The 23,184-nt window shown below is 40.5% G+C and overlaps 1 protein-coding gene across 9 annotated transcripts in view; it reads left to right on the forward strand.

Moving 5' to 3' along the window:
- ULK4 (unc-51 like kinase 4) overlaps window positions 1-23,184 on the forward strand; it is a 523,006-nt gene that overhangs the window by 227,993 nt on the left and 271,829 nt on the right. For all 9 annotated transcript variants that reach the window (XR_003430904.1, XR_003430903.1, XM_027097134.1 and 6 more), the window contains one exon: window positions 3,842-3,890. Coding sequence is in view for 7 of the 9 variants with exons in the window: in XM_027097134.1 (XP_026952935.1) it covers window positions 3,842-3,890 (49 nt within the window). In the remaining 2 variants the exon portion in view is untranslated. The remainder of the gene's footprint in view (window positions 1-3,841; window positions 3,891-23,184) is intronic.

The raw sequence follows: 23,184 nt of genomic DNA on the forward strand, positions 1-23,184 counted from the left end.
TTTCAAAGTATATGAAATGTAATTGTGCCAGAAAATAGAGAAAAGCAAGGCCGCCATGATTCCATAGGTCACTGCTAATAACTTTACCTCGAACGCAATTGTTCTTTCTTACGTCAAAAGTGTTGACCTATTATTTAAAGTATACATTTTAATCTTTTTGGTAATCATTTAGCACATTTTGTGATAAAATCTTCTTAAAATTTGTGCTCATAGCTTCCAGAGATAAATCTCAACTAAGTATTTATCAGAATTTAAATACATGGTATTTTAAATGAGTTATCAGGCATTAATAAATACATGAAAATGTTATCAATAAATGATTTATCAATTAAAAATTATCAATAAATAATTTATCAATAAATAGATTTTTAAAAATTTCCCAATACCAGTGGCAACATTTACATTAAGAACAGGAGGGAGTTAGAATGCCAAATAATGTATCCTAAAGATTTTCATAAATTCATTCAAAATTTTCTAATTCAAACAGCACCTCTTTTGTTAATAACATAAACCACATATATACAAAGTCTCAGTCAATCTCCTGTAATAAAACCTTGTACGGAAAACTCTTTCACCATGTACAATCTTATCATTAAATTACACTGTTAAGGGGAAAAAGAACCGCCCCTCCCCAACAAAAAACCCAAGGTAAAGTAGTCCCAAGAATGGAATTTGGAAGGGGCAGTATATTTCAGTTTAATCATCTGGAATCACTTAAATACAGTGTGCTTAGATGGCTAACATAAAGGAAGAAAAGTTTACTGTGCTACAGTTACTAGCTTCACAGTCCTTTGAAGATTTGGGATAATTTCAAAAAGATCTCTACTTTGTTTTTGGTTTAAAAAATTCAGATAAATCTTTTCCCTTCCTGTCCTTCAGGCTGTCTATAAACCATAGAAGTTTCATTCTTTTCAAATTTAGGAAATAACAGACTCGTAGTAAGATGATACTGGTCATTTAAATCATGGGGGCCAACCACAACAGAGCCCCCGGATAAGATAGCCTTTTTTTTTTTGCGGTACACGCAGGCCTCTCACTGTTGTGGCCTCTCCCGTTGCGGAGCACAGGCTCCCGACGCGCAGGTTCAGCGGCCATGGCTCACGGGCCCAGCCGCTCCGCGGCATGTGGGATCCTCCCAGACCGGGGCACGAACCCGTGTCCCCTGCATTGGCAGGCAGACTCTCAACCACTGCGCCACCAGGGAAGCCCAAGATAGCCTTTTGAGTCATGATTTTCCAAAGTCTCTGTGATGACTTAAGACCTGCTGCCTGAATAAATCCCTGTTAACCGGCCACATCCACTTTGCTTAGAGGTAAGCCTCCTCCTCCCTGCTCTACAGAGGCCTGAGCACCGGAGCTGCTCCCCAGAGGACCAGGTCAGAGCAAGAGAGCTCCATTACTCAGAGCACATCAAGGGTTGATCATTTGAGAACCGAGCTACTAATTGGACTTATGATGATATGAAAGGAGATGCTTAAAGTAAGGAGACGTAGTTTTTAAAATCAAAATTTAAGAACATATTGAAAACTATGGTCTCTAAAGCAGTCTAAAATCTGTGGATTTCAGATATTTTATATACAACTCACAATAAAACAAAATGCATTTTATGTCACTACCCAGTACACGTATTCAGACCCATAAGTGAAATAAAAATGCCACGGACAATACTGTGTGTGACACCCTTGAATATTTTCTATTGTATTGTTTTAAATTAAGAAAATGCTACTCAATAGCCAGTAAACTCATTGCCCACTTATCAGTCACTTCCCATGGTCTGGAAAGATGCTGCCTCAGATAGTTGTAAGTGTATGCAGCCACCGTTGTCCCATACCTGCTCTAGAGTGCTTTTGGGATTACGTGTGAGGTTAGTTCACGAGTCACAGAAAATGTCATAGAAAAAAATTTTTTTTCACTAAAAGTGATTTTATTTAGCTTGAGTTCCCTTTTTATTTACCAGATGTGGCTCTAAATTATGTGTTAGTCAAATCAAAGAACGAAATTTTTCTGGTTGATTGTGTTCAGAAGAATGTGAGGATCGAAGTGTTAGAACTTGAAGGAGACTTAAGAGGTAGTGCAGGCCAGCCTGCTCATCATGCAGAGACCGGGAGACGAACTAGTTGCAATTTTTAAGAAAGAATTAAGGTCGTTTATGTAATCATATGTTAGTAATAGAATGTATTTTAAAATACCATCACAGAGAGGCTGGTGTTGTGAGTGGCTGCTTCTGGATCTGAATGTTGGGGTAGACTGTGATACAGGGAGCTGTCACTTCTAGGTACCGTTGGGGAGGCAGTGGTGCCTGTGTCCCTGTGACTTTCTTGGCTGTGGTTGCTAGGGCCACTTGGAGATGTATGTGCTTGGCTCTTTCAGCCTGGGCCTAATGAAAGTATATATCATAAAAATTGCAAAAGAGCTATTTAGCAAACGATATGGTTAACATCTAGGAAGCTGAGGAAGAGGATTAAGAATGTGCTGACGTAAAGTTGCGCTTGGTCCTGAGTCTGTGCATTTCCTGTCCTGCCCAGGCATGGTATAAGGAGCTCCATCCTCACATCTGAGCCTTCAGTTGCCCAGGAAAGTGAGAGAATGTAAACGAATTTAATATTTGTAGTCAAAACCTTTTCCCTCTAATATATCGAGACTACAGAAATCATCGCGTTTATTTTTGCTGGATACTGAGCTAGGGCTTTCTAAGTGCTTCAGTCTCTGAGACTTCTCTCTGTATCTCACTTTTCCTTAACAGATATTTGTAAAACACTGTGATCTTCTTTTTGGCTAATCTCATAGGCTTTTCTTTCATCAATGTATTATCCTAGACAAACAAGCTCTAGGGAGGCCAGGCGATAAATTCCCTTCCTGTCCTCCTGGCGTTTTCTGTGAAATAGACAAACAACACATACATGCAACGAAAACAACATGCTTGTCTTAAGTGCTGTAGTTTATCCTACAAAGTAAATTCTAGTGAAGTTAAGGAATCTGATTGTTTTTTTTAAACTGGAGCAGGATCAGAAAATTATAGCTTGTGGGCCAAATATGGGACACTGCCTGTTTTTATAAATAAAATTTTATTGGAACACAGCCATGCCTATTCATTTATGTATTATTTATGCCTGCTTTTACATTATGGAGACAGAGGTAAGTAGATGCTATAGAGACTGTGTGGCCTGCAAAGCCTAGAATATTTACTATTTGGCCTTTTTGGAAAAAAGTTTACTGACCCCTGGAATAAAGGAATATTTAGAGATTGAAGTATTGTCCTTAAAAAACTATCACTTTTGAATCAAGGCTATTTTCCCTTAAGTAGCATGAAAAAATTCTTCTGTTACAAACAAATGACAATTTATAACTAGGTTTGATGAGAGAAAGTGCCTAGAAACTATTGAGTGATTGATGTCTACCTTTTTTAAAGATCATTAAAAATCATTGTACATTAAATCATTAATGCTGAGAAGATAACTAATGAGGCATATATGAAAGATTACAGTGTGGCATGCTAATAATTTAACTACAGGGAGGATTGGTTACATTATTTCAACTGGCATTGCCTATTTTGACAGTCTTTATAATAATTGTGAACTTTAATAAAATTTTACATTTATAAATATCAGTCTGAGGTTTTACTTGCTACAGTTCAGTGAGGCTAAGCTAATAGTCATTTGCAAAGAAGCCTCATATTTCTTGTGTTTAGATGTAGTTCAGTGTATTAAAATGAGTATTTAGTCATAATATTTTTCGGTCACAGAATTCAAGCAATAAAACATGGGGCTGCAATGCTCCATATCAGGGTAGCAGTTTAAATAATTTTAAAATAATTAATAAATTATCTTTTCATTTTTTAACAGACTTGTGGAAGAAAGCAAACTGATCCCACGCATTTTTGATGTAATTCTGGTAAGAGAAGAAATGTGCGTCTGAAATTCAAGTGAAATTTAGAAGTTTTTAAAGTTTTGACCATGTTGTTTGGTTGGGTTCTAACCCTAACTCTGCCCAGAAGGATTGTGTGTCCATCATGTCACTTAACCTTATTAGGACTCAGTTTCCTTGTATGAGCTCTTGTCCAGCTCTGAAATTGTGTAGGGATGCTGTTTAATGACCTGCCCTCTTTCTGAAAATCCTTTGCATTTTATTTCTATAAAGTTAAAAACTATGTTATCTAATATAGAAAGAATACTGTATCTGAGGTTGGTTTGTGGAGGAAAGGCAGAATGACGATCACTGTGCTTCAATATGAATTTTCTGATTTTCACCATGAAGCTCTCTGACTTTGTCAGCACTGGGTCAGATCAACAATTTTATGCCTATGGGCAGAAGTTGTCTTCTTCAGAACGTAGAATAGCTTAGCTTCTGTACACCATTTTTTCCATTCATAGAACACAACTTGATTGAAAACCATCGGTTAAAGAAAACCTTTCCTCTCTGGTTCCTATGTGTAGAGAATAAAATGGGACGTAGGGTTGGCTTTTCTCACTTCTGATAAATCCCTATTTTTACTAAATAGAAATCTGAGAATTAGGCTGAAAACTCAGTTGGTACTTATAGCAAGGGAGTGCCCTTAGCCAAAGAAGTGTTCTCTTGTACCTGAGTGGGTTGTCCTCCCTTTACCAAAATGTTTCCCTCCATAGCTGACTGACAGTGCAAGGGACAAAGGAGGGGGACATGTCCGCAGTCAGATCAGCCGAACCTGCCTTGGTCATCAGTAGAGCAATAGCTGTTATTGTCTGATAACCCTACCAATGGAAGATTAGCCCTGTTTAATCATCCTAAATTATTAATCTACAAGTTGTTTGTGTGCTGATAGGGCTGTATGGTAAAAACATTATTTTTCTTAGCTGCAGATCGCCCTTTTTTTTGGTGGAGAGCTGTTGGGTTTGCTGAGCTATTTGAGTTAGGCGGGGAGTAGGGGTGGGCATGCGTAGTATTCCCAAAGCACGCTCAAGTGACAACAAGATGACCCAGAGCTGCCATGCTAAGAGAATTGTATTGCTTCAAATAGTCAACGGGGATTTTAGAGGTAGTATCAGGAGAAGAAAGGGAGAAAAAGGAGATGAAGACCCATGGAGATCATCAGCTGTCTAGTGGGGATTTTTAAGCTTTGCCCAGTGATATGTGCATCTCCCACCTTCAGTAGGACATACATCACTTGCTAATTCGTTGTGGAGTTGGATTTGCTTTTGGAGGGCCACGGGTGCCGTTAATGTTGGGTTCGGCTGCACGGTTGGGCAGGGGGCAGGAGCCAAAGCTGTCCACATTCAGCCACCTCTGGCTTGCACTTGAAAAGAGACTTGGTGCTGCAGACAGAGAGAGCTGGAGCTAGACTGGACCTTAAACTCATGGATGTGACTCATCCCCTTGCTGTGCCAGGAGGGCTTCTGACCTGCTGAGGTCAATACAGCTCCTTTTGTGACTGATAGAAAGTTCTCTACCCAGCCTTTGGCAATCATCTCAAGGTCTAAAATCCCACACATGGAAAATTCTTCCATGTATGTTACCGAAACCCCTCCATACGTGATGAATCTTTGTATAACAAGCACCTAGCAAGGCTTCATATTGCGCAAATGTTTAACTGATTAATGCCACCATTGAAACCCCTGTCATTGTGTTGTAGCTGTCGTTGGGGGTGCGTAGAAGTGACATATACTTTCCAGGTCAGGATTTCAACTTGTCCTGAGCCCTGTGACCTCGGAGGCATTTCTGGGAGGAGGCTTTTCCTCCTGCCGGAACAGCTCCATACTCAAGTGTTTTGTAGGCCCTTATTTTGAAAAGAGGTCCTGCTGCTAAGAAAAAGTAAAGAAAAAAAAACTGTTGGAAATCACTGCTTTTTGGGACAGGACTTTTGATGTATTTGAAAAACATTATTGAATCCCTATTCTATTTTTGACTTTCTTGAGTTGAATAATCACTACTTTTTTCTCTGTATAAATACATTTTTAATCAATGAAGTATCTTTGTAGCAGTTATCCTATGAACTATTACCTTATCCTTTCTAAATTTTTGTCACCGAGCTAGACATAATATTTTATTGATTCTATGCTGTACTTTTTTTTTTTCCCCTCATATTTTAACATTTCTGAATCCAGGCTATACTTCCCAAACCAATGACATTTTACAGTTGCTTTCAGCCAGGTGACCTGGTTGTCATTGCCTTAACCAATTCACTTCAGTTTTATTTTTCTTTTTATTAGTGCCCAAGAACGATATATTAGAAAAATATGTCTAAGTTTAAAAGCGCTCTTTCAATAAAAATAAAATGAAAATTCTAAGTAATAAGAAACCATGCCATAGTTTAATTGGCAGCATTTTTCTTCTTTAGTGCTTGATAAAATAATGGTGTATCTTAGAACTGATGGATTCCTGGATTCAAGAAAACACAGTGTATACTTCAGTTGGGTTTGGTTTCTAAGTTCAAGGGCCTAGGTGGTGTCTGGCATATATATAGCAGCTTCTAGCAATGGTTTGATCAGAACGAGACGTAATGAAAAGATTGTACAAGACCCTTTGGCTACTGCTTGTGTCTTTTAGCCACTCATTAAAAAACACAGCAGCATTAGACTCGTTTAGCTGGTGGTCCACTGTGACCTCTTGATGATTTTTTTCTTCACTCTTAGCACATAACTGTTTTCCATCTTCGGTTTGATGTACTTAGAGCCTGATAATGGGCTTTATAACATCGTTGTTTTCTAGAGTTCCTCGTATGATATGCTCTTACCCACAGTGTAAGACATCCTCTCCTAGATGTTTTTCATTACAAAGCAAAGCTGTTTCTTCTGGTGGGCAGGAATTGCAGTCAGCTTCCATGTCTTTCCTGCAGGCTTGGAGGGAGGTGAAAATGAAGGCAGCAGAATTCTAAATTTGTCATCCTGTTTGGTAGGAGGTTTCTCAAGGGAGAAAGAGAATACTGTGAACTCCAGGGGAGGGAGTGATTGGCTCTGCTCCGTGTAGGGAGAGGAGTTTCACAGAAGAAGTAACCTTTGAACAAGGGCCTTGAGCGGCTTGTTGTGAGGAGAGGGGGCATTCCAGCTTTGGGGGTGGTGAGTACTTAAATGTGCCTGCACCAGGGCCGTGGAGAGATGGTAGGGAGTGAGTAGTTTGGGACCAGATTCCCGCAGGGCTGTGGTTCTTTCTTATTTGTTGGCTTTGCAAATAATTTATGCTCTTCAAAATCACAGTCCTCTAAACAAACTAGTGGTTACCAGTGGGGAGAGGGGAGGGAGGAGGGGCGATATAGGGGTAGAGGATTAAGAGGTACAAGCTATTACGAATAAAATAAGCTGCAAGGCTATATTGTACATGGGGAATATAGCCAGTATTTTATAATAACTGTAAATGGAGTATAACCTTGAAAAGATGTGAATCAATATCTTGTACACTTGTAGCTTATATAATATTGTACATAAACTATACTTCAATTTAAAAATTAAAAAAAATCAGGATCCTCTATTTAAAAGAAGACTTTTTGAGCCCCTCTGCTGCCTGGCCATTGGGGTTGGGTCTGGGAGAGGATCAGGATTAGGATCATGGGCTTATACTGGAAACTTGAAATGGGTTGAAAGCTGGATTCTGGGAGTCACCCGTAGGACTCCATCAGCGAGGCTTTTGACATCAGCCAAAGGGACTGTGGGAAGGGAGCTTAAAAGATAGAGCCGGTCTCAGAGATCTCATCTAAGGGTCCAGGAGTTCTAACACCACATTCAGGCCAGAGAACAGGCAGGATGTTTTTAATCCTGTGTTCCAGCTGCAAGTGTCCCCACTCTTGGCAGGCCAAGCGGTGGGAAGAACCAGGTAGCTGATAGCTTACAAAAGGGAGCTGTCACAGCAGCTCGGTGCTGCTTCCCTGGCAGACACCGCATTTTCACTGGCAGCACAAGGCAGCTGTGTTGAGGGGAGTGGAGGCTCAGGCAGCCTGCATTGATTTTAGCTGACTCAATTCCCACATACAGCCTTCAGGGTCTATGACTCTGAGGCAGTCTGGATCTGCTCAATAAATGTGGGCTCCTGGAGAAAGTCAATCATAGGAGGACCTGGTGGCTTGATTTTTGAGTGCAGAGTTGCTTGGCAAGCAGGATGGAAAGCATTCTTCTTTCTCCTTTGCCACTTTCCAAAGAGTAGATATTGCTTTGAAATGTGTCTTAAGTATGAATTTGGATGGATCAGCCTTTGGGTTTTGCTATAACTCTAATCTCTCTTCATTTTATTTCAGTGGTTTATGTTTTGACCTACTTCCGTAAATCATTTTAATGCCAAGTAATATGGGCAACCTGTATTTTATTGGAAAAAAAATCTATATTCATAGCAGATTTTCCAATATGTGCCAAAATATTGCTGTCATGATATTTTATGTGTCTGTTCCAGAGCAGACAATTAAAGAGCAATCTCATTGGCAAATGTTAACAATAAAAATGGGATTAACAGCACACGAGTTTGACAATTATATTGTTTTAACAGTTCTCGAGGATAGCAGTTGAAGCAAGCTTGAGTAAATCTTCCAAGTCAACTGTATATTTAGAAAAGAGCCTCTTTACCAACCTTTGGAACCTAAAGGATTTAGTCCCTGAAATACCAAGGTAGTACAGACTGGTAGCCTCATCACATTTAAGGAATGTTTCCAATCCTGAGCGTTCATCAGGCTTCTAAAATTACTTTGCTCCATTCCAGTTGCAGCCCATCTAATGTGAATTGGTTCTCAGGGTTAAAATGACAAGTTACTTATAAATTTAAGCGTCTGCATGCTTGTGTCCAATATGCCATTAATAAGCTGCTGCTCTGTACTTGAGCATGAGTTGCTAAAATAGAAAACATGATTTGATTAAAATTTCAAAATGCTTGACTCAGGAAGGTACTTTAAAAGTTGCACAAAGAGTACTTACTGGATGCAGGGGATAAATCTGAATCTTCAGTCTACGTGGATACCTGTCAGGGATTCTGTAGACTGTAAGATGGAGCTCTATAACCAATTCCTGGTGTGTACGAAGATGATTTTATACACTGCTAACACACTGCCATTAAAGTATGTACTTCCAAGTGTTTTGTTCAGTGGGGGTGAGGAAGGAGATGGATTTGCACAGATCTGTTCTGTAAACTGATATTTACAGAATAACTCTCTGGGGCCAGCGTGCAATGTATTGATACTGGATTGAATGAAGTGAAGTTGCCCATACAGCAGCTGAACTAATGGCTTTGATCTGATCAATACAATGTTATCTGGTTAGCTGAATAAATGGGTTGAAGCTAAGTAAAATAAACTTCTATCAGTATACTTGGACTCAAGCATGACTAGTTACTGCATAATCAGCCCAAATGGTTGAAAGAAGATGGACTGTATTAAGATAAAAACTACATGTTGTATCCACTGAAAAAATGCTAAAACAGGGCTTAGGATATCTTTGGCCAATCACAGAGCATATATTGGGAGTGTGTTACATAGGGCTTCTCCCAAGTCAGTGTAATCTTGCATGTTATCATCATCATTCTTGTTTCTAGTTCTGCTCTAGTTCCTGGGCTTCACTTTGAGGAAACAGGTACTATTCCCTCTTCCTTCTCTGTAAGGAGATGGTCTAGTTACAAACCGTAGAAGTAGAAAGTGATAGGATGTCAAATAATGTACTTCCTAAGAGTGTTAAGCTTTTGTGTGTTTTTGGTTTTATTCTTAATTGATCGTGGGATTAGACTTGTGAAGAAGTAAGGGTGAAATTAGGGCATAGCAAATAAATGAAACCTCAACAAGAATGAGTTACAGACCAGTGAAAAGAGGCGCATGGTCCAATAAGGTGTTATAAGGGAGAATCAAGAGAAAACAAACACTGGATTAAATTTTGAACAAGCAAAAGAATTAGTATAGTACTGGAAGAAGAGGCGGTGTTCTTGTTTGAAGGGCTGTGAATCTTAGGTACTTATGTAAGCCTGTCCCCCTGCACTCATCTCATTGCCTGTGCTGTTGATTAAATTTCTCCTGCAGACCTGCGCTTTTCAATATGGTAGCCAGTAGCCACATATAGCACAACGAGCACTTGAAACGTGGCTGTCTGAATTGAGATGCGCTCAGAGTGTCAAATAGATACCAAATTTCCAAGGGAAAAAAGAGTGTAACGTAGCTGATTAATTTTTCTGTATTGATTACATGTTTAAATGACAGTATTTTGAGTGTGTTGGGCTAAATGGAATATTATTAAAATTAATTTTATCTGTTTCTTTTTTTTACTGCAGCTTTCAGAATATTAAAAATACGTGGCTTGCATTATATTTCTGTTGCATAGTGCTGCAGTAGGTGATTTCCTGTCTTGTATCTTCAGTCACATTGTGACTTTCGCTTCAGGAGGAAACTGCTCTAGGTACAACCAAACCGCGTTTGTCCCCAGCACATTGCCCTCCCTGCTTTTGGTTTTTCAGTACGTTTTGATTTATTAGTGAACAAGTGAGGGAAGTGAGGCATGGCTGTTATATTTAGACTCTTTCTTCAATCACAGCTGACATTTCGCCCCTTGATGGTGGATTGGAAGATGAAACGGTAGGAAGCGCCAGTGTTCTTCAGTATAATGTACTCACAAAAGGCAGCGTGGTTGTAGCTCCCCTGAATTTTGGCCATGACTAGTGATACCACTCAATTTTACTTCTTTCCTAACTCTGCAATATATGAGGATGCCCAGTGATTGGCCGTTGGTCAACTTTGGGTTCAGGCTTTTGTTAAAATGCCCACTGTGGTCATCAGGCCTTGCCCATTCTCACTACTCCAAAGCCCTGTGTGTTTGGGGCCCTTTGATAGATGGAACAAGGTAAGGTAACTTGTGGTATATACAAAGAGGTACTGGAAGAGCCAAGTTTAAAAGCAGTGATCATTCATTCTCAATATATGACCAGTGAATGTTATGTTATCTGAAAGTTCCTCAGTAATGTAGGACCCCATAAGTTTATTCATGAACAAAATTATTGAGATACCCATTTTTTTGAGAATGTGGAAATATCAGTAAAAAGTTACTAGTTTTGATTAAAGCAGCAAACATCTACTAGCATTTGCTTTTGATGCTCTTTGCGTTTGTTTTCTTGCATGATCAAGAAAAAGCGGAATTTATGTGCTTACCCCCTCGCTGCAAAGGATTTTCAAGCTGAGCCAGGAAATCTGATGCAGTAAAGCAGTTTACAGATTTATGGGGAAAGGAGAGCTTTTTAAATAGCTTTAGCAAGTGAATTGCATTTTGGATTTATTAGAGGTACCAAATTGGAGAAACACTATGATGAGATGCCAGTAAGGGCAAGTTATTACACAGGATTTTTTGGTTTATTTTTTTCTGACAACAAAAACAATACATGCTTGTAAAAAGTTCAGATCGTACAGAAATGTCTAAGATAGAATGGGAAATTCTTCCATAATATCACAGCCTACAGCTTGATGCATATTTTCCTCATTGTTTTTCATGTATGTATTTTTAAAAAAATATTTATTTGGCTGTACTAGGTCTTAGTTGCAGCATGTGGGATCTCTGTTGCGGCACACGGGATCTTTAGTTGCGGCACACAGGATCTTTAGTTGCGGCATGCGGGATCTCTAGTTGCGGCATGTGAACTCTTAGTTGTAGGATGTGGGATCAAGTTCCCTGACCAGGGATCGAACCCAGGCCCCCTGCATTGGGAGTGTGGAGTCTTAGACACTGGACTGCCAGGGAAGTCCCCCACATATGTATTATCTCTCTCTTCTTTTTTTAAAAAAAATGGGACCCTACTAAATAATATATTTTATATCTGTCTTACTTTACAATGTCCATGGCAGCAGGGTGTGTGTGTGTGTGTGTGTGTGTGTATATGTATATATGTACGTACACCCGTATGTATTATTTGTTCTATTTGATGGCCATTATAATATTTTTTGTATTAGCATAATTTATTTAGCCAATCCCCACTGACGGACATTTCAGGTTTCCCCCCCAACTTTCTGCTAATATGAGCAGCACTGAACAGAGAATATCTTTGTACATCTGTGTGAGTTTCTATAGGATAAGTTCTTAAAAGTTGCATATTACACCAAAGTATGTACATCTTTTGTATTTTAATATTACTCTCTGGAGTGGTAATATAAAATCCCCCACGCAGCAGTAGTATAAAACAACACCTGCCTTGCTATACTCAGAGCTGAGTATTACTGGTCTTTTAAATAAGGGGTCCCCAAGCCCTGGGCCACGGACCAGTACCGGTGGTCCTTGGCCTGTTAGGAACCCGGCCGCACAGCAGGAGGTGAGCAGTGGGCCAGTGCGTGAAGCTTTATCTGTGTTTACAGCTGCTCCCCATTGCTCACATTACCACCTTAGCTCAGCCTCAGCTTTATGGTGAGTTGTATAATTATTTCATTATATATTTCAACGTAATAATAATAGAAATAAAGTGCGCAATAGATGTAATGCACTTGAATTATCCCCAAACCATCCCCGCACTCCGGTCCGTGGAAAAATTGTCTTCCACGAAACCAGTCCCTGGTGCCAAGAAGGTTGGGGACGGCTGTTTTAAATTGTCAGTTGTTTGTATTTTGACCCGTGTGCTTTTTAATATCAGAGTCAAATTTATCAGTTTTTTTTGCTTATAGCTTCTGTTAGGAAAGAACTTCTCTTCGACAAGGTTATAAAGTATTAATCCATCTTTTATTCTATACATTTATGGTTTTATGATTAAATCCTAAATCTTTGCTCCAAAATAACTTTGTTGTGAGGAACGACTACAAGTCCAGCTTTTCTCTTCCCCATACCTCCCTCTCACCATCACCAAATTCTTTCAGTGGTGTTCGTTGATGTAATTCATCATGATGGTGACTTGAAATGCCATATTTATCATTCATTCACTGTATTTTGTTTATTGTCTGTATTGACATATGTAAGCTGCATATATTAAATGTATCAATATAATTTGATGAGTTTTTACATAAATATTCAATCAAGATAATGAATGAACATACCCATCATCACCAACATTTCCTTGTGCCTATTTTTAACCCATCCCTCCCTACCCCCATTCCTGTCCCAAGCAACTATTAATTTACTTTGTCTCTGTAGATTAGGTTACATTTCCTAGAATTTTATATAAACTAGTAATAAGGGATGGACTCTTTTCTTTTTTAATGAATCCCTGGCTTCTTTTGTTGAGCATACTTACTTTTTCCTAGGGAGAAAGCATTATGTCTGATTTGAACCATTGGGTTTTGTTAGAATCCTTTAGCAGGTTGAGAAGTTCCCTTTCATTCCTAGTTTGCTGAGAGATTTCACTGATGGATTTTTTTTCTTTATCTCTTAAAATCATCATGTAATCACTTTAAAACATTTTTTAATATGGTGAATTTATTGATTGATTTTTGTATGTTAAAACAGTCTTGCCGCCTGGAGTTAAAACCCATGTGATCATGCTGTATTTTTTTAATATATAATGCTGGATTTGATTTAGTAAAAATTTTAAGTATTTTTGTGACTGTGTCCATGAAGGATATTGTTCTATAGTTTTCTTTCCTTATAATCTTTTTCTGTTTTTTGTATCAGGGTAGTGTTGGTCCCAGGGAATGAGTTGGAACATGTTCCCTCTCCTGCAAATTTTTGGGAAAAATTTTCTTTTAGAATTGGTATTTATTTTCTCCTTAAACGTTTAGTAAAAATAACCGGTGAAGCCACTGGGGCTTGAAGTTATCTTTGTGGGAAGCTTTTAAAGTACAAATTCATTTTCACTACTGGATAGAGGGTTATTCAGTTTATTTCTTTTGGTATGTTTCAAGGAATTTGTATATTTCATTTAGGCTGTGAGATTTATTGGCATGAAGTTGTTATGGTGTTACCTTATTATCCTTTTAGTGTCTGAGAATCTATAGTGATGCCTCCCTCTCATTTCTGATACTGCTTTTTTGAACAGTGATGAAAAATTGAGTGTTCTCTTTTTATCTCCCTTCTAATTTAGTTAGCTAGAGGTTTACTGCCTTTATTTGCCCTCTGAAGGAACTAGCTTTTGGTTTTATTGATTGTTTTTCCTATTTGTTTTTTCATTAATTTCTGTTCTTTATTACATCTTTTCTGCTATTTCCTTTGGGCTTCATTTTTTGCTCTTATTCTGATTTTTTAAGAGATGCTGAGGTCATCAGTTTGTGACTTCTCTGTTTTATTACTGTAATCACCTAGTACTATAAATATCCCTCTAAGCACTGTCCTAGTTTCAATTTTGATATGTTTTATGTCATTTTCATTTAGTTCAACATAATTTCTAATTTCCTTTGTGATTTCTTCTTTGATTCATGGATTATTTAGAAGTCTGTTAGTTAGTTTTCCCATATTTGGGGCCCAAATGTATTTTTTATTGATTACGACTTAATTACATTGTGGTTAGAGAACATACTTTGTATGATTTGCATCCTGTGCAATGTCTTCAGACTTGTTTTATGGCCCAGTCTATGGTAAATGTTTCCTATATACTTGCGGAGAATGTGTAACTGCTGTTGTTGGTTGGAATGTCCTGTGAATGTCAATTAAGGCAAGTTGGTTGTTAGTGTCGCTCAAGTCTTCTGTGTCTTTACTGGTTTTCTGTCTACTTGTCTGTCACTTACTGAGAGAGGGGTAATAGTGTCTCTGGCTAAAATTGTGTCTTTGGCTAGTTCCCTTTCAGTTATATCACTTTTGTTTTCTGCTTTGAAGCTCTGTCATTCCATGTAAAAATTAAATTTGGGATTATGTGTCATTTTGAGGAATGGAACTCCTTATCATTATGAGATGCTCCTCTTTCTCCTTGGTAATATTCTTTGTTCTAAAACCCACTTTGTCTGATGTTAGTATCACCACTGCAGCTTTCTTTTTCTTTTTTTTTTTTTTTTGCGGTACGCGGGACTCCCACCGTCGCGGCCTCGCCCGTTGTGGAGCACAGGCTCCAGGTTCGCAGGCTCAGCGGCCACGGCTCACGGGCTCAGCTGCTCCGCGGCATGTGGGATCTTCCCGGACCGGGGCACGAACCCGTGTCCCCTGCATCGGCAGGTGGACTCTCACCCACTGCGCCACCAGGGAAGCCCATGCAGCTTTCTTTGATTAGTGTTAGTAGGCATATCTTTTCCCATCTCTTAACTTTTAACCTGTCTACATCTTTGTATTTAAAGGTGTTTTCCTGGAGATAGATGTACTTTGATTTTACCTCTTTATCCAGTCTTACAATATTAGTCTTCTATTTGAGGTGTTTAGAACATTTTCATTAAAAATATTTAAATCTACCATCTTACTGCTAGTTTCATGTCACATCTTCTGTTCTTCTTTCTCGTTTATTTCTGTCTTTTCCAGCCACCTTTTATATCAGTTGAGTATTTTACCTTTTAATGGTTGGTGTAGGGTTTACAATATGCATCTTTAATTTACCTCAGTTTGCCTACTATCATGTAGGTAATTACCCTGATGTAATGATTACCTCCCAGTATACTACCAGGCAAAGTAACCAAGGGTCATTGGACATAGGGGATCACAGATCAAATAAAAAAAACTCACATCACGTGATTTATTGACCCAATTAAGTGCGTATAGTGAGAAGTAAGGCATAGGGTAAATTAACACCTTTTAATAGGGTGCAAGCAGAGTGAAGTACACTCCACCTGAATCCTGAGGAACAGTGTGTTCGTATGCTCTCCCCCCGCACCCCCAGGCTGCATCAGCCTTCCTCAGAGTTGCGTCTGAGAAACAGTTCCCACCGATGGAAAGTATCTCAGGCCAACAGCACATACTTGGAGCGACATGTATAGTTGGCCCTGGCCGTACTTGCCAGTGAACTTGCTGACCATCCATGGGTTTTATTTGTGTTTCTTAAGCAAAGAACACACCTGAGTAGATGTCACCAATGTGTGGCTTAATTAAAACTTCATGTATTGGTATCTGCTATTTTAGTATTTAGTTTAATATTTAGTGTATCATGAACATTTAGGGCCCAGATGTCTTGTGTATGTTTAATGACTCGTGAATACCAGGTATCTTCTGGTCGTTCCATCCATTTTTATTCATCTCTAGCACACTTATGCTCTATCTTTATATGCCCATCGTATGGGCATCAGACATTGCATTTTCTCTTCCGTCTCAGAATTAAATCCTCCATGTGATATGGAAGTGTACGTCACAGCACTCCGTGTCTTACGTGAGAACCTTTCAGCGCATATTTCTATTTGTAGTGGCTTCTTATCACCTACATCATGAGATCCAATTCCTTCCGAACCCTGCATGTTCTGACTGTGGTTTCCTGTCCCGCCTCATGTCATCCTCACTTTCCCTTCCTGACTGTGCTGTCATCATGTTGACAGCTCAGTTTACTGAGCAGGCTACGCATAGGCCTCCTTTTCTCCTTCTCAGGACCTTTGCTTCTACTAGTCCCTCTCCCCAGAATGTTCTTCTCCCGTCTCCTTGCATGGCTGAGTGCATCTCATCCTTTGAATTTCAGAGACCTCTCTACCTCGTCCGCACTATGAGAATAAGGAGCCACACCTGTCTCTGTAGCCTCGCCTGTCATCTGGCACAGAATAGCCTTAGGTGTTACGTGGCTATATTATATAGTTAAGGTATAATGCATTATTATTTCTAATGTCGTGCTAGATTTAATACGTGAACTTGTAGAAGGGTTTTTACTTAAGTATTTGTAAATGTATGAAATTGGTCTGTAGTTTTCATGTCAGGCCTACTACTGTTCCTAACTTTATATTGGGATACAGCTAGAGTTTCACAAGAAACTGGAAAGGCGGCACAGAGAGGTCCTGTGTACTGTGCTCAGTTTCCCCCAGTGGTTGTAGCACACTTAAGTATAGTACAGTATCAAAAGCAGAAAATCTACATTGGTACACCATGTTCTGCATCATTCAATTTGTGTACATTTTTTGAGGGTTGTTTTATGGCCAAGGATATGGTCTTTTGGTTTATGTTCTGTGGCTGCTTGAAAGGAATATGTATTCTGCTGTTATTGGTTGAAGTGTTGTATAAATGTTGATTAGACTGTTTTGGTTGATGGTGGTGTTGACTTCTATATCCTTGTGATTTTCTTTCTAGTTATTTTATCAGTTGAGGAGAGAAGGGTGTCGAAGTCTTTAATTATAATTATGGATTTGTTTCTTTCTCTTTTCTCGTCTCCCAGTTTGTGTTTCCGTGTGTTTGCATCTCTGTTGCTTGGTTCGTACATATTTAGGATCGTTAAGTCTTCTTGGTGATTTGAATCATCATGTCATTTTATCATTATAATTTTGTCATTATGTAATATCTGTGTTCCTTTTAATTTTCTTTCCTCTAAAGTCTGTGTTTTCTGATATCAATATAGCCACACCTGCTTTGTTTTGATAAATGTTTGCAAGGTATGTCTCTTTCCATCCTTTAAATATTCAGCCTCTCTTTATCATTATAGTTAAAATGAGTTTCTTGTAGGCAGCATATAGTTGGGTCATTTTTATTTCTTAATCCACTCTTCAAATCTGTCTTCTCAGTGATTTATTTAGACCTTTTATATTTAATGTAAGTATTGATGTTAGATATTAAGTTTGCCATTTTATTTTTCTGTTTTTCCTTTCTTGTTTTTGTTTTTGGTTCTTTCTCTGTTTTCTTTCTCCTGCCTTCCTGTGGATTACTTGAATATTCAGTTATCATGTCTCCTTAATCTTCTCTAGGCTGTGGCATTTCCTCAGACTTTACTTGTTTTTGATGACCTTGGCAGTTTTGAGTGTTACTGGTGTTTTGAAGAATATCCCATAATTCGAGTATGTCCAATTTTTTTTCATGATGAGATAGTTATGGGATTGGGGGAGGAATACCACAGAGGTAAAGTGCTGTTTTCATCACATCATATCAAGGGTACAGGCAATCAACAAGACCTGTCACTGAGTGTGTTAACCTTGATTATGTGGCTGGAAATTGTCAGGTTTCTCTACTCTAAAGTTACTTTTCCCCCCATTTCCATCCTTTACTCTTTGGAAGCAAGTCATTAGGCACTCAGAGGTTGGGGATTAAGTTCCACCTTCTTTTTTTTTTTTTTTTTTTAACATCTTTATTGGGGTATAATTGCTTTACAATGGTGTGTTAGTTTCTGCTTTATAACAAAGTGAATCAGTCATACATAAACATATGTTCCCATATGTCTTCCCTGTTGCGTCTCCCTCCCTCCCACCCTCCCCAGTTCCACCTTCTTGAGGGCAGAGTATCTAAGTAAATTATTTGGAATTTTCTATACAGGAGATTTGTCTCTTCTCCTCATTTAATTACTTTTTGACAACTTTAAAATTTCTCCACTGGTTATTGGCTCTTCAGGGTTTTTTTTTTTTCCTTCTTTAATTTACTTTGGAAACTTGAATTTGTCTAGAATATCCAATCCATTATTTATTAAAGTACATTGTGTAAATATTTATTTTCATATTGGACATTCACCTGTCTTCCTAATTTGGTATATTTGTGACTTCTCTCATTTTGTCTGCATTAAGATAGTGTTTAATGATTTTTTTCCCAAATCACTAGGTCTTGGACATTTACCAATTCAACTGATTGTATTCTATTACATTAATTTTAAAAAATCATTAATCATTCCTTTTTCTCTTTTTTTTTTTTTTTGCGGTATGCGGGCCTCTCACTGCTGCGTCCCCTCCCGTTGCGGAGCACAGGCTCCGGACGCACAGGCTCAGCGGCCATGGCTCACGGGCCCAGCCGCTCCGCGGCATGTGGGATCTTCCCGGACCGGGGCACGAACCCGTGTCCCCTGCATCGGCAGGCGGACTCTCAACCACTGCGCCACCAGGGAAGCCCCCTTTTTCTCTTTTCATTAGAATTATTTTGTTCTTGTCCCGGTCTCTTGATTTAAGTGCTTTTATCCATTTATCAATTTTCCTTCTGAGAAGTAACAGGCATCAACCTGAGCTACATCTGTTCCCTGAGTGTGTGTCAGGGAGAGAAGTGGAAAGTGGTATCATGTGGAGTTTTGGGGTGTGACCTGTGGCCATCGTTGTTCAGTCAGTTGGTCATCAGGCACTGCTGGGATTAGAGAGGAGAATGAAACACAGGTCTTGGCCTCAGTGCGCTCACAGTTTACTGTGGAGGCAGACATAACTCGAAAGCTATAACACAGAATGGTGTAAATTGTAACAGAGACACAGTGGGCCACCTCCCTGCTGTGGGGTGATCAGCGCCCCTTCCAGGCGGGAAGCACACTTGGGCTGAGCAAGAAGTGTTGCAGTTTGCACATTGGACCATATTCACCAGCAGAAGTGTGTATTTGTTCTGTCTGCTCCCTTCCCCAAAGGGCGGGCGGGCCTGTCCTTCCTGTGCTTGGATGACTCTGTTCTCCTGCCAAGGTAAACTGGCAGTGAGTCCTCGTCTCTTTTCCCAGCTGTCTCTTCTGAGGATCACCTGGTCTCTGTTGACCAGGTGAGAGGCCTTTGTCACAGGTGCTCACAAAACCCTGTCCTTCATAGCACTTGTCATTTTGCAGTTTTTTGCTTGTTTTGTGTGATTAGTTGATTAAAAGTCTACCGCATGATTACTGACTTCGTGAAGCAGGAACTATGTCATATTTGGTCGCCATCGTATCCCTGCACTCAGATCACTGACTGGCACATAGTAGGTGCTCAGTGAATACCTACACGGTCGAGTGACTGTGTAAGGGGGTGTGGTGGTGGATGGAAGGAAGGTGCTTGGGGTCCACACCCCTGCCAAGGGGTTCAGACTCTGCTTCTTGTCCTCTGTGAGCCTCAGAAGAATATTAACCAAGGATTTGACATGGTTCAATTTAATTTAGAAGTATCTACCCGGGAGCCATTTGTGTGCAAAGCACATTTTACAACACGTGAGTAAAACAAGCAGTGTTAAGTAGATTATTTTTGTAGATATTAACCAGTAGTTATTATTCACTAACCTTCCCATTTTGAAAATGCCTTTTCTGAGCAATCTTTTTATATGTTGATGTAGATTCTCTCCTGTGCTGTGGGTAGGAGTGATGTTGAGAGGTTTTACCTATGAATATTGTCTCCACCCACCGAGATGTCCACGTCCTAATTCCTGAAACCTATGCACATGCTAGGTTGCTGGGCGACGGGAATTTAAGGTTGTAGGTAGAATAAGGCTGTTAATTAGCTGACCTTCTGATAAGGAAATGATCTGGATTTTATCCCCCTGGGCCCAGTGTAATCACAGGGTCCTTAACTGTGCAAGGAGGAGTCCTCGGTCACGGTCACGGGTGGCTTTGAAGGCAGAAGGTGGGGCCCAAGGGATGCAGCGGCCTGCAGAAGCTGGAAAAGGGAAGGAGACAGCTTCCAGGAAGGAATGCAGCCCTGCCAACATCTTGATTTTCAGTTCCGTGAGACCCGCCTTGGACTTCTGACCTCCAGAACTGTAAAATAATACTTTTGTGTTAAGCTGCTAAGTTTGTGGTTAATTTGTTACAGCAATAATGGAATACTAAGGGAATACCGCTTACTGTATTTTATGATAAGCCTATCTTGTAAACAGTCATGACCAACATCACAGAGTAGTCTTTGTAGAAGCAGCAGCTGAGACTGACTTGGAAATCTGCTTGCGTCTTTTTGTGTTGGTGTATTTGGTAAGTGATACAAACATCCACATATATTTGATGTTTTCTTAGATTAAGACTCACATTATGATTCTTGATCTAAATTGGTCGAAGCAGAAGAAATGTTCTCTTTTTATTCTGATGCTGCCCCACATGATTCACACGTGAATACTTCCTGCCGCACCATATAACTACGGCAGTTTCTAGGTTTCGTTGTTAAAATGATTCATTTTGCTCTCCATGACAGGCTTTCGTTTGAAATATATTACTCATGTGCTCTGGGAGATTGCTCACATACGTCTCTCTCCCCCGTCTGGTCTCCTGAGAGGCTCTGTATCTGTTGAATCACTGGAATTTTATTTTACTTCACTATAAAATGTTTTATAGTTTTCCATAGCTCCAGTTGAGCTACTTTTTAACAATTAATATTTTAGAGGGTTTAGTTGAGAAAGTATGCAGTGCTGTAAACTGTTTAGACAGATGCCGGGGGTTGCAGCTGAAGCCAGGCCAGGCCTTTCTCCCTGCGATGGAAGCTGCTCAGCCGTGGGGTGGTGAGGTCAGCTGGGACCAGGGCGAATCTGCTTTCATTGGTTTTGCATGTTGGGGATACTTGTAATGTTTGGTGGGTCCACTCAGCCCTCAAGGGCCTTAGAACTCTTAAGGGTTATCAGCTTGGGTCCTTTGGGAAGTCAGGGATTGCCAGTAATGAAAGGAATGCTTAGAAAAGAGTTTGTTTGTTTTTTTTTTAGGAAGTGGTCATTATTTTTTTAATTTAGGGAAATACACGTCAAGAGGCACGTTTTGGTTTTCACTTTTTGCCACGTGGTGTGTTTTGCCAATGTATCTCCCTTGGTCCACACAGAGAAAAGAATTCTTGCATCCTGTTGAGTTGCCTCAAGAATCCTTAAGGAAGGCCCAGCTACAGAAGAAGAGTTAGCTCTTGGGTTGGCTTTGGATGGCACGTGGGGACATATGTCCCTTAAGGCTTTTCCACGGTGCCCCACCAGAGGGTGGGGAGATACCAGAACATCTGGGTGTCCACTCTGGGTGGGACTTGCCTTCTCAGTCACCTCCATGCTGCCTGCGAACAGGGGCGCTCAGAGGATTTTACCCCTGACTCTTAATTGAGGACTCTGCAGGTGTGGCCTGTTCTCAGGCCTGGCCGCCCACCCGGGGAGCTGCAAAGAGACACTCGGGGGGGATGCTGCCTCTGTCTCGAGGGTGGAGGTCAGGGATGCTATGGTAGCATGCAGTACACAGGGTTGGCCCCAACAGAGACCCCCCTGGCCCCAAATGTCAGTAGTGCTCACGTTGAGAGAGCTTTTCCTGGAACCTGGCTCACTTTCTTCCTTCCCACGTCTACTGCTGTCATCATTCTTGGTAACTTCAGTTTTCGTGTAGATGGCCATCAGTACCTCAGCCGTCTCACTTCTGATGTTCTGTTCCATCCCCTGCACATACCTCGTGTGTCCAGCCTGGGGGACACATTTCTAACCTTGTCCTCGCTCATCAGGGAACTCCCTTCACAGTCTCACTCCAAGCAGCCCACTTTGACTGCCCCTCCTGTCCTTCCAGCTCACCTACTGTGGTTCTCTCAGGAGTCCTTCCACCTCATGGGGGTGTCCAGACCCTTGATGCCGCCATTCTCACTATCTGCCCGTCCCTTATGTCCTCACTTGCCGTTCTCTGCTCCGTGATGTATCCGTCTCATGCCCTTGGACCCCAGTTCCCTTACCGCCCCCCCCCATTCCTTACCTGTCACAGCCACAACTTTTATTAAGCCCAACTCTTTTCCTGTTTTCCATCAACCCTAACCTGATAAACTAAAATCTGCTGGAGAAAAACACAACCATACTGACTATACCGGTTTCTCTTTAACTGACTAAATCTCAACTGGGAATCCGTGGTGCTCTGTGTGTTCCCACTTTCAAACCACAGCTCCCACTACCAAGCGGCCTTTAGCTTCATTGAAACATTTGCTCACTCAGCACCAAAGCTGCCGACCTCTAGGCACGTGTACCCGTCTCCTTCTCTTTCTCCCCCACCGTCCCCTTGGTGGAATGACTAGAATAACCCTCCTTTTATCAATGGCAAACCAAGTCTTCGACTTATGTTCTGGGCCCACCCCCTCTGGCCTTTGTAAGGTTTTTCTCTCAGCAGTTGTCTTCTCTGGCTCTCTTGTTACGAAATAGTAGACACGCTCTTCTTCCCACACTCCTCTGCAAGCTATTACTTAATTTCTCTTAGCACCCTCATAGCTAAATTTCTTGAAAGAGTTGTCTTTGATGCTCTCTTCTTTACCTTAGGCGGTTTCCTCAGCTACTCTGTAGGTTTTTGTTTCACTTCTTTACTGAGATTGTGCCTGTCAATGTCAGCAATGACTTTCACACTTGCACATCCCGTGGTCTCTGTTGTTACTTCCTTGACCTGAAAACAGCTCTTGATAAAATTGCCTGCCCTCCCTTGTTGAGACCATTCTCGGCCTTGGCTTCTGTGGCCCCACCCTCTGCAGTTTCCCTCCCACCTCCCTAGCTCCTGCTTCGCAGGCCCCTTTGCAGACTCCTCAAGCTGTATTTGACCTCGAAGTTACAGGGCGCTGCAGAGCCTGTCTTGGGACCCCTTCTCTTTTTTATCTGCATACTTTGCCGTAAGTAAATCTATCCATGTCCATAGCTTCAAATAC

This window comes from Aethalodelphis obliquidens, unplaced genomic scaffold (assembly GCF_003676395.1).
Source record: "Aethalodelphis obliquidens isolate GAN/ISIS:26980383/991018 unplaced genomic scaffold, ASM367639v1 scaffold112, whole genome shotgun sequence".
Taxonomy (NCBI): Eukaryota; Metazoa; Chordata; class Mammalia; order Artiodactyla; family Delphinidae; genus Aethalodelphis; species Aethalodelphis obliquidens.